Below are 11,178 nucleotides of genomic sequence, written 5' to 3'. Positions count from 1 at the left end.
CCAACCCCCTGCGAGCAGGAAGCACAGCTAGTGAATCCCTGACAGATGGCCATCCAACTTCTGCTTTCCACCTCCTTCCGAGGGAGTCTCCACTGTTGAACAGCTGCTACTGGCAATAAGTTATTCCTGATGTTTAGCTGGGATCTCCTGTCTTGCAATCTGAATGCATTGGTTTGAATGCTGCCCTCTGGAGCAGGAAAAACAAGCTTCCTCCCTATGGTATGTGGCAGCCCTTGAGGTATTTGAAGGTGGCTATCCTCTCAGCTCTCCACCTTCTCTTCTCCACGCTAAACATATCCAGCTCCTTCAACCATTCCTCATATGTCTTGGTTCCCAGGGTCTTTACCATTTCAGATGCCCTGCTCTTCCCACACTTAATTGTTCCAGGTCTGTCTGGCCAGACGATGTGGCTAGAAGAGTTTAAGAGAAGCTGCCAAGAGAGATTTTGGAAGTGTGCATGTCTGCAGCCAGCATAGTTCCCCCTGCAATCCTTTTCATGGAAGAAGGTGAGGAGGAGGAGGGGAAAGTCACCCTGAAGTGGGCTCCTCCTCTTCCACAGGATGTCAGGGCCCTCAGCACAGCCCTGCAGTGCAGCTCTCTCCGCCCATGTGTGGCTCAAATACTTACCTAGCTGCTGATCCATATAGTCCAGCATCTTGTTCCCACAGAGACCAACCAGACACCCCCATGGGAAGTCCCTGAGCGCCATGTGAGTGCAACACCAGCCACTCTCCCCACTTGTGCAGCGTAAAGGGTGGGCATTGAGTACGAGAGGCTGGGCCATCAGGGAAAGAGGAGCTCTACCCTACCATCTCCCCTCTGTCTGCCCCACCTGTCTGCCTCTCCACTTACAACCAGTCCGGGTGGGAGGGAGCACACCTCCAAAGAACCAGGACGAGGGGGGCAAACCCAGGGTGATCTGGCTCTGGCGCCACCTACTGGTGGGCTCCCAGCCCAACAAGTAACCATGTATGGGGTATGCAAGAGCCCTTTGTAGGTTCTCCATCGGTAGGAGATGTTATGGTAAAAATGCCCCTAAAATGTGCAGCCTTTTAGGAAGGACAGACGCGGGTTGGAAGCTCCAAAATTTGCACTAAGTTCAGCTCCACCGGGAAATGACAGAGACCACACGATGCTGTCAGGAAAAACAAACTGATCCTTTTATTACAGAAAAGAAAGAACTACAGCTGTAGGGTCCCTGCCTCAAAGAATGTAGGAAGGAACCCCGGAAAATGGTGCATCTCCCTTTTATACCCTCCTGTCCCCACGTGGAAACCCCTGGACTGGGAGGGACGGGAAAGACAAGGAAAATGGGTGCTTAGGGGATTAACTGGGTGTTGATACGGCTATTTCTTCATATGGTGAAATGTCAATTGTTCTCCTCCCGTTGCTGATGGGTTTCCCTTTGTTTGATCAGTCTAGATGGGAGTTGAGGTGGCCGGCAGGTGTTTTCCCCCAGGTCACGCAAGGATGATCCCTGGGATTATGTAAAAGGTGACACTTCTGGAGGTTTGAATAAACTGTCCCAGTTAATCCATCTTTGTCCATGGGTGTCTTTTGAATCAGGATAGCGATGGGGCAAGGTTCAGGTGGGCTGGGGTCATACACGGTTCATGCAGCATTTCATTTTTGAGGAGACATATCTAATACAGAGAATTCTATGCAAAAGGTAGTAGTCCTGATATATAAAGGTTCTGAGACATAAAACAGCAATTCTAATACAGAGAGAATCTAGCATAACTTAAGGCAAAAGGTTCTGTAGTGATAATCTAAAGGAGTCTGGGGCGGAGGGGAAGGAGGAGAAGGGAAATGTGTGAGCTTATGCTAACATTGAGACATGTGTGCATATGCAGATCCTTAAGCGATCCTTCAGGCAGGGTCGCGTCCTAGCGGGAGGGGTGAGGAGACGGGGAAGATGGCATTGAACAGGATTCTGGGTAGTTGCAGCTGTCAAATTCTGTCACCCCTCTCTGTTCATTAATAATGGTGTCCTGATTCTCTCCCCCCCTTATAATATTCTATAACAATGTGCTTTTGAACTGCTAGGTGGGCAGGAGCTGGGACTGAGCAACGGGAGCTCACCCCATCACAGGGATTCGAACCGCCGACCTTCTGATCGGCAAGCCCTAGGCTCTGTGGTTTAACCCACAGCGCCGCCTGCGTCCCAGCAACTTTTGATTATAGTACTGGTCCCTGAACCTGTAGACAGAGATATAATAAGAACAGCTTATTTTTCCCAAGTCAAACAAAAGCAAGGCAGAGCTCTTCACCAGGGAGAAAGCAGCAAGAGCCTTTGAAAATGTCAGGAATATATATATATATATATATATATATATATATATATATATATATGCAGTGAAAATTATTTGACAGCCTAGAATTGTGTCTAGAGGAGATAGCCTTGTGGAAAATTACACAACAGAGGTTCCTGTTCCTTTAAAACAGGGCTGCAGAACCCTGATTTGATGTTCTAAACACATTTTTCTGCCCCCCCCCCACTCCATTGATTCTGGTATCTTCTGGAACAAGAAAATAATACTTAGCCCTAGGACTAGGGTGCAGAAGCCCTGTGGGAGTCCTGGCTGTGGGGCACGCCACCCTCTCCCTAGTCAGCAGAACAGTCATTGGATGAGTGGAGATCATGAGCTGAGAGGATGTTAGGTTTGCCAGACTCAATAGAGGACAGGAATCCTGTGCCTTTAATTGCCCTTCTCTCTTTTGAGCCTGGAAACCTTAAAGAGAAACCAGCAGACCCTTTGCTTGGAAATGAAACAAAGCGTCTGCTGGTTTCTCTTTAAGGTTTCCAGACTCAAAAGAGAGCAGGGCAGTTAAAGGCACAGAAGTCCTGTCCTCTCTTGAGTCTGGCAACCCTAAAGGAGGTCTCTGTTGGTGTGCATATGGTCCAGCCCACTGCTGCAGTGTGGCTCCCAGCAGGGCAGTCTCGAGCAGGTAGCGCGCCCTGGTGCTGAGGGGCGGAGATCGCTCCGGCGCCCCCGCCCTCGCAGGGTGCAGCATCTTTGCCGCGCAGCGACCTGCCTACCATCCCGCTGCCCTGGCGCCCCGCGCCACCAGGACTCTACCTAGAGCCAGCCCTGGCTCCCAGAGGGTTAGCCAAGGACGAATGTGGCCCTCTGCCAGGGCCGGATTTCGGTTTGATGAGGCCCTAAGCTACTGCAGGAAACGGGGCCCTTTAAATAGCAAGTGGGGCCCATTACTTACGTCCTAGAAGCCTACACCAGTGTTTCCCAACCAGTGTGCCTCCAGATGTTTTGGGACTACAACTCCCATCATCCCTAGCTAGCAAGACCAGTGGTCAGGAATGATGGGAGTTGTAGTCCCAAAACATCTGGAGGCACACTGGTTGGGAAACACTGGCCTACACAACACAAAACACTGTTGCTGTATGTAAGTTTTATTTTATTTGTTTTTTATCTTATATTTTGAAAATGTACTTCCAGTTGTTGTTTTTCCTTTAAATTTTTCCTTTATTTTTTTTAGGGCCCCCAAGAGAGTGGGGCCCTAAGCTATAGCTTGTTTAGCTTATATGTAAATCCAGCACTGCCCTCCGGGCAAGACAGCCTAACCAAGCCTTGTGAAGATGTAAAGGTGTTGAGGGTTGCAACTGTAGAGAGGCAGCAACTCCCATTGTTGTTGTTTAGTTGTGTCCGACTCTTCGTGACCCCATGGACCATAGCACACCAGGCACTCCTGTCTTGCACTGCCTCCCGCAGTTTGGTCAAACTCATGTTCGTAGCTTCGAGAACACTGTCCAGCCATCTTGTCCTCTGTCGTCCCCTTCTCCTAGTGCCCTCAATCTTTCCCAACATCAGGGTCTTTTCCAGGGAGTCTTCTCTTCTCATGAGGTGGCCAAAGTATTGGAGCCTCAGCTTCACGATCTGTCCCATTAGCCAAATTGAATAGGTAGCTTTTCCCTTTGCACCATGGGCAGGTATTGACAAGACTCTTCACACAGGCCCATGACACAAACTTGCATATGCTAATTTCTACGTAAATTCAAGACAATTTTCAGAGGACATAAAACAAACTTGCAGTTAGCGCTTCCTCTTAACAACAGGATGTCAGGGTGCCAACAGGATTTTCTGAACTCAGTACATTTTATGCAGATTAGTTCTCGCTGCCCCCCCCCCGTCCCAATCTGCCTGATTACAGACTAAAAGCAAGGATTGTCCAATACCTAATGTTACGGAAATTACCGGGGGGGGGGGGCACGGACGGACACGCTTTTAAAGTTGTTACAAATATTATGCATAAATGTATCCTTTCGACAGCTCGGGGAAGTTACCTAGCTTTAAAAATCATATAAAATCAACTCCTTGCCAGTTTCCTCCATTCCAATGCTATTTGCCCTTGAAAAAGGGACTCCAGGAAGTGCCCAGAGGTGACAATTGCTGAGCTGACTGCTGGCCAAGAAAAGCTTAATCCCATCACCAGACTTGCCAAGGGGTCCAGACATCTATTGTACTTTGGGGGGGTAGGACTTCAGAGGTGTTTGCCTATGCTAATCTTATACCTGGGTTTTGCCCTGACATGTCTGCTTATGCTAATCTTGAACCAAGGACTTGTCTGGACATGTTTGCAAAGGTTGAATTAGTGTAACCCTTGTGTAAAGGTAAAGGGACCCTTGACCATTAGGTCCAGTCGGGGACGACTCTGGGGTTGCGGCGCTCATCTCGCTTTACTGGCCGAGGGAGCCGGTGTACAGCTTCCAGGTCATGTGGCCAGCATGACAAACCCGCTTCTGGCAAACCAGAGCAGCGCATGGAAACGCCGTTTACCTTCCCGTTGGAGCAGTACCTACCGTATTTATCTACTTGCACTTTGAGGTGCTTTCGAACTGCTAGGTTGGCAGGAGCTGGGACGGAACAACAGGAGCTCACCCCGTCACGGGGATTCAAACCACCAACCTTCTGATCAGCAAGCCCCTACGCTCTGTGGTTTAACCCACAGCGCCACCCGCATCTACCCCTCCCCTTTTGTTAGTGATGTAAAGATGATGTATCAATGATGCTGTGCAAACTGTATCTGGGGGGTGGTCTTGGGCTACACCCCTTCTGTGATGTATGTACGTATGATGTTTGGAGGGGTGGTCTTGAGCTCCAGGGCAGGGAATTTCAAAATGACTATATAAGGGCAGGCACACCTTTGTTCTGGGTCCTCCTCCTTCTGCCTGGGAGGGGAGCACCCTGTTGCAATAGTTCAATAAAGATCAGGCTTACCAGCTGATCTTTCTGATCTGATTTCTAGGAAAAATCTGTAGCTTGCTGCTCTTTCCAAGGCAAGGGGGTAACGGGTGAAATGAGATAACATTGATTCTGGGGGTTTCCTCACTGCAAGAAGCAAAGCTACAGGGAACCAGGCAGAGGGCCTCCTCAGTAGTGGCATCTGCCCTGTGGAATGCTCTCCCATCAGATGTCAAAGAAATAAACAACTATATGACATTTAGAAAACATCTGAAGGCTGCCCTGTTTATGGAAGTTTTTAATGTGTGACGTTTTAATGTATTTTAATCTTTGTTGGAAGCTGCCCACTGTGCCCAGAGTGGCTTGGGAAACCCAGCCGGATAGGCGGGGTACAAATAAATAAATAAACAAACAAATAAATAAATGCATGCAATAAAAAGAGCAGGAAATTAAAACCCGCACTGACTGTCCCATGGTTTGGAAGCCTGCTGTAACAGGTTTAGATTATTTGCATTTAGGCTACAATCCTATGCACACTTGGTGGGAGTAATCCCCATTGAATTCAATGGGTTTAACTTCCGAGCAGGCATGCCCGGGATCGCGCAGTCAAGTTTCCACTTTCCTCTCTTTTTATGCCCGGACGCCTCTCCAAAGAGACCAGCGGCATCCGAGAATGGAGACTACCACTCCCAGCATGCAATGCTCGGGAGGGGGGCTGAATGAGACCCCCGGGGTCCTAAAGCCCACATTTCCACTCTCCACCTTTTGTTGTGAAAGGCCTTGGGCCAGCCGGCAAGCCACTCACCCCCCATCCCTCCGTTAGTTAGAGCGGTGGCATTTTGGGGCACAGCAGCCAGGCTCCCGTTCGAAGCACGTTGGTCCTAACACGTGCTGGCAACTTCGCCGCATCCACACGTGCAGAAAAAACCGGGTGGAGATACTGGGATTTGGCGGGCGGGGCTGCACTGCGGCTGCGACGGTAGAAGCAGCCTCCCTGCAGCGCCTGAGAAGCGCGGCCTCTTGCACGCTTGGCCCCGAGGAAGGAAGGGCGAAGGAAGGAAGGAAGGAAGGAAGGAAGGAGCCGAGCGAGGATGGTGCGGCGCGGCTGCTGCCGGGCGGCGGCGGCGCTGCTGCTTCTGCGGGCGGCGAGCGGAGGAGACCCGCTGCGGGACGAGGACGAAGACGGGCGCGGGAACAGCCGGCCTTACGCCGTGCTCCAGACGCAGAACCTGGGTGAGGAGGCCGGACGCCTGGGTCCCCGAGGGAGCCCTCCCTCCCGCAGGAGAGCAGGGGATGGGAAGCCCCCCCTCGGGCGCCTCCCAGGGAGATAGGGCACCCTCCTCGGACGCCTGGGTCCCATGGCCCTGCATCTGCCTTCCATTCCTCCAAGCCCAAGCCCATCATTCCTTCCATTCCTCCAAGCCCAAGCCCATCCATTCCTCCTGTCCCAAGCCCATCACTCCGTGGCCGCCGCATTCAGGTTCGCCCCCCCCCCGGTGGAAAGGGAGCCCCGGGACTTGGGGGGAGGCTTCCATCTCTGATTTTCCTTGGCTTAATTCTCCTTGCAGGAAAGGGGGGGGCGGCCAAAGGCCCTCTCTAGCCAAGGGCTGGCAGAATGAAGTGGCTTGCCCTTAGCAGCCTGGGGCCAGGGAAGGAGGAGGTAGCCTCTGCCTCCGCCTGGGGTAGACTAGATGGCCTCTGGGAGATCCTGCCTGTGCTGGGGTCGGGGGATGAAAAGCCACGGAAAAGCCAGACTCTGTGGACCCTGCATGTCTGTTTTTTTATACCAGAGGAGCCGGCTGCATCAGGCCAGTGACCCATCCAGTCCAGCATCCTGTTCTCACAGTGGGAAATTGGCAAGTGAGACCTGAGCGCCAGGGCCCTTCTCTCTCCTCCTGGCAATTGGCATTCAGAGGCCTTGGTTCCTCCTGGGGTGGCTCTCAGCAGCTGAGCTTCCTTCAGAGCCCCAGAGAAGACCTGCTCAGGAGCCCCTTCCTCGGGAGGGCCACTTTTCCTCTGGCCCTTGTTTTGCCTCCCAGTCTTAAATGTGCTGAGATTTACAGCTCCCTGTCGGAAAGTTGCATCAGTAATAAGTTGTCCTATTCCTCTCCCACCTGCCTCTGGATAGGTTTCCTCCGATCCTGTGATCAAGACTTCCAAATGTGTTCCTCATTATGCCTGAGAATCCCCATAATCAGGTTGCTGGTCATTGGGCTGTTTTCCCAGTGAGGCTGGGGCCTCCCAGCACTTTCTTCTCGCCCTGCCAGGAAGTTCCTGGCCTGGCTGCATTTACTTGCAGCCAGGATGGAGCCAGCAAGGGTTGCAGACTGGAATTTCCCCATTGACAGCCCCTGACAGAGTCCACCAGAATCGGGAGGGCCACAGGTCTCCTGTTTCTGCTCTAGCAGATGCTCAGTAGGAGCACTGGTTCTTCTTGTGCCCAAGGATGAGAACGAGAGTCCAAGGAATTCTGAAAATGGGAGGCATTGGTAGGGAAGGCTGGAAGGCACTGTGAGTGACTGGCCTTTGAGGGCTCCTAGGTGCTGTGGTCTAAACCACAGAGCCTAGGGCTTGCCAATCAGAAGGTCGGCGGTTTGAATCCCCGCGATGGGGTGAGCTCCCGTTGCTCGGTCCCAGCTCTTGCCAACCTAGCAGTTCGAAAGCACGTCAAAGTGCAAGTAGATAAATAGGTACCGCTCCGGCAGGAAGGTAAACAACGTTTCCGTGTGCTGTTCTGGTTTGCCAGAAGCGGCTTAGTCATGCTGGCCACATGACCTGGAAGCTGTCTGCGGACAAACGCCGGCTCCCTCAGCCAGTAAATCGAGATGAGCGCCGCAACCCCAGAGTCGTCCGCGACTGGACTTAACAGTCAGGGGTCCCTTTACCTTTAGGGAGCTTCATGGTCGAGTGGAGATTTGAACCCTAGTCTCTCTCAAGTCCTATTCCCAACCTGTAACTGCACCCTATGTCTCCCAGCTCTTAAGAACCAGATCCTGCTCTTGAGGAGAGGGCAGCGTGCCCTGTAGACCGAATCAGTCCATTGCTGCCCTCCTCCATGCCTTATCATCCCAGGCTCTGACTCTTCCTTTCTCTTACAGTTCTGATGGGAAGCGTCTTCGGCATCCTGCTCGTCGCCATGATCCTGCTGTCTGTGTGTGTGTACAAGCCCATTCGCCGACGGTAGCCCAGGAGCAGACTCTTCAGGAGGGCTGGGCCTGGTGGCTGGAGGGGAGACCCAGCTCCCAACACCAACACGGGCCATGTGCTCTGATATACACTTCATCTTCATGCCCAACAAGCTTCTGGGCACGCTGGAGGGGACCCTGAAACTGAGATGGGCTGTGCTTCCTTCCATCTTCCATGTAAAAGTTGTTTTGCTCCTGGTCTGATTGCTCCAGTTGCTGTTCCGTGAGAGAGAGAGAGAGAGAGAGAGAGAGAGACTGTGTGTGTGTGTGTGTGTGTGTGTGTGTGTGTGTGTGCGCATTTGTGCTGCAGGGATTTGTGACTTAACAGAGCATTAAAAAATACACTCTGGTTGTTTTCAGTTGGGCACTCCTGGACTTTCAAAAATGCTGAGCATATTTTGAACTGGGAAAGAAAGGCAGCATTTTATGAAAATTGTTTCGTTGTGTGTGTATGAACCAGAGGCTCCCACCACCCCAAATTGTTGTCTGTAATATACAGTACTTGCTGACAAAACATAGTGAACGCCTCCCCACACTATTTCTATTTTTCATCACTATTTGCACTTCTTCAGGTGTGTGGGAAGACTGCATCTCTCAGATGTGCTTTAAACATGTTAGTTGCACTGTGGAGCATTGAAATCACACTCTGCTTTGTTGAGGGAGCTTATAAAACAGAGATGGGGAACCTAGCCCAGCCAGCAGGACCAATGATTGGGGAGGCTAGGAATTTTAGTCCAATGACATCTGGAGAATGACAGATTCCCCACCCCAGTCCCTTTCTGGTTGGTTGTATTATTTTGCAGAAAGGTTATACTTACCAACCACACAACTTAATCCATTCCGGTTTGAGTGATCCGTTAGTCATGACAGGGGTCTTCAGAAGCTGCCACTGTCCTAAGCCTCTGGGAAGAGGTCTAGCTTAGTCACAGGGTTCTTGCTTGTGCATGCAAAAGGTCCCAGCCAGGTGCAAACCCCACCTCCTTAGGTGGGGCTGGGAATTGCCCCCTGCCAGAAACTCTGAGAGCCTCTACCAATCAGTGCAGACAGTCCAGAACTAGATGGACCATTGGTCCATGGCATAAAGGCAGCTTCCTATGCTTCCAGGTTTCAATCATTTAGCATCGCTTCTCTGCATCAGAAAATGCAGAGCTTAGCACTAAGCTAATTGTCCAGTAGCACCTTGGAGACCAACTAAGTTTGTTCTTTGTACAGTATAAGCTTTTGTGTGCATGCACACTTCTTCAGAAACACTGAAACAGAAGTCACCAGGCCCTTCTGGTGGGGTGGGGGTTTTCTCAGGACCAGACCTGGAGGCAGGGATGGTCCTCAAACAATGACTAAGCTTGCCTCCTCAGTAATGACATGCTCTGGTCTTAGCGTAACTCCTCCTCCTGCCTGTGTCCCAATACATTCCCCCCCCCCCCGTGGAACCTGCCCCAGCCATTCTGTAGGCTGAAGCCCCCTCCCAGGCACCACCGACCATATCCCCCTAAAAAGCAAAATACAAACTATACAGTAACTTAACAAAAGAGTAAAAATAGAAACAAAACAAGAAATAATTATACTAAAATTAAACTACTCCCTACCCCAACAAAACATTTGCCCCAGCCCAAACAGAAACAAATAATAATATAATATCACCAAAAACAACCACCACCACCACCACCACCACCCTTCAAGGTGCAACAGATTAAAACACAAGGCATTTAAAATCTCTGCACTTGCTGCAGAGAGCTGCTGAGAGTATGTGTGCAACAGAGTATGTGCAGCAACAGCAGCAGTGTCCCAGGCCTCTCCACAGGCTTTTAGCTGTGGTGGTGGGTGCAGGCCCCGCCCCCTAGGTCAGGTGGAATTAGCAGGAAAAGGGAGCAGTCCCCCAAACGCTCACAAAGCAGAGTGGTAGACTCCTAATCTGGGGAACCGGGTTCGCATCTCCACTCCTCCACATGCAGCTGCTGGGTGACCTTGGGCTAGTCACACTTCTTTGAAATCTCTCAGCCCCACCCACCTCACAGAGTGTTTGTTGTGGAGGAGGAAGGGAAAGGAGAATGTTAGCCGCTTTGAGACTCCTTCGGGTGGTGATAAAGCAGGATATCAAATCCAAACTCTTCTATATGTCAACAGTGCTGACCTGCTGACCAATAGGAAAGAGTTTTCTGTAGTTTTTGGTTGCCATCTGAACAAGTTTACCCATGAATAAACATGTATATTAACTAATTATATTATTTTCAATGCATTAAAATGAATGTTCTCCTATTTTAAATGAAAATTCTCTAATATTCTCATTAATCGAGAATATTCTCCAAAAGATTATTCTCAAGAATTTTAACACCACTACTTAAGAGTGAGATACAAGCCTTTCTTACTACACATTATGCACTGAATGAAAAGCTACTTTGCTTGCTCCATTTTCTCCAGACAGTAGGATAACTTCTACTGTGAGTTATCATGCACAGATGCATCTGCAAGCATTTTAGACCATGAATGAAAAAGCCACTCAGAGTGGGTGAGGCAACCTAGTCAGATGGGCAGCATATAAATCTTGATGATGATGATGATGATGATGCGAAGGGTAGGGAACACCTGTTGATGTACTGGCTTCTCCATACATCACTGGGGAGTGGATTGAACTGTGCACACAGTTGTGTATGTGGGCAAGCTCCCTTTAACCAGAGAAACTGGTAGGGCTGCAAGTGCGAACTCCCCATGCCTATCTCAGCAAATGCACAAAACAGCATTAATGGAGAACAGCAGTCAGGATCAAGCTTCAATGCTGAGCCTGCAGAGTTACA

The 11,178-nt window shown here is 50.5% G+C and overlaps 1 protein-coding gene across 1 annotated transcript; it reads left to right on the top strand.

Moving 5' to 3' along the window:
* The first annotated feature begins 6,054 nt into the window (after nt 1-6,054).
* C13H12orf76 (chromosome 13 C12orf76 homolog) lies at nt 6,055-10,001 on the top strand. The gene is made up of 2 exons (XM_060282097.1): nt 6,055-6,434; nt 8,300-10,001. Exons 1-2 carry the CDS (start codon nt 6,293-6,295, stop codon nt 8,383-8,385), a joined length of 228 nt encoding a protein of 75 aa, XP_060138080.1. The 5' UTR covers nt 6,055-6,292; the 3' UTR covers nt 8,386-10,001.
* The last annotated feature ends 1,177 nt before the right edge of the window (nt 10,002-11,178 follow it).

The sequence above is a fragment of the Zootoca vivipara genome, chromosome 13 (assembly GCF_963506605.1).
Source record: "Zootoca vivipara chromosome 13, rZooViv1.1, whole genome shotgun sequence".
In the NCBI taxonomy this organism is placed as follows: Eukaryota; Metazoa; Chordata; class Lepidosauria; order Squamata; family Lacertidae; genus Zootoca; species Zootoca vivipara.
The sequence above is the reverse complement of the archived record's forward strand: the minus strand, read 5'-3'. Positions and strand labels throughout refer to the sequence as shown.

Excerpts from the sequence above, each read along its gene's own strand:
- C13H12orf76 (XM_060282097.1), top strand. The coding sequence starts at position 6,293 with ATGGTGCGGCGCGGCTGCTGCCGGGCGGCGGCGGCGCTGCTGCTTCTG. Across the intron at positions 6,435-8,299 it reads GCTCCAGACGCAGAACCTGG|TTCTGATGGGAAGCGTCTTC; the intron begins GTGAGGAGGCCG and ends TTTCTCTTACAG.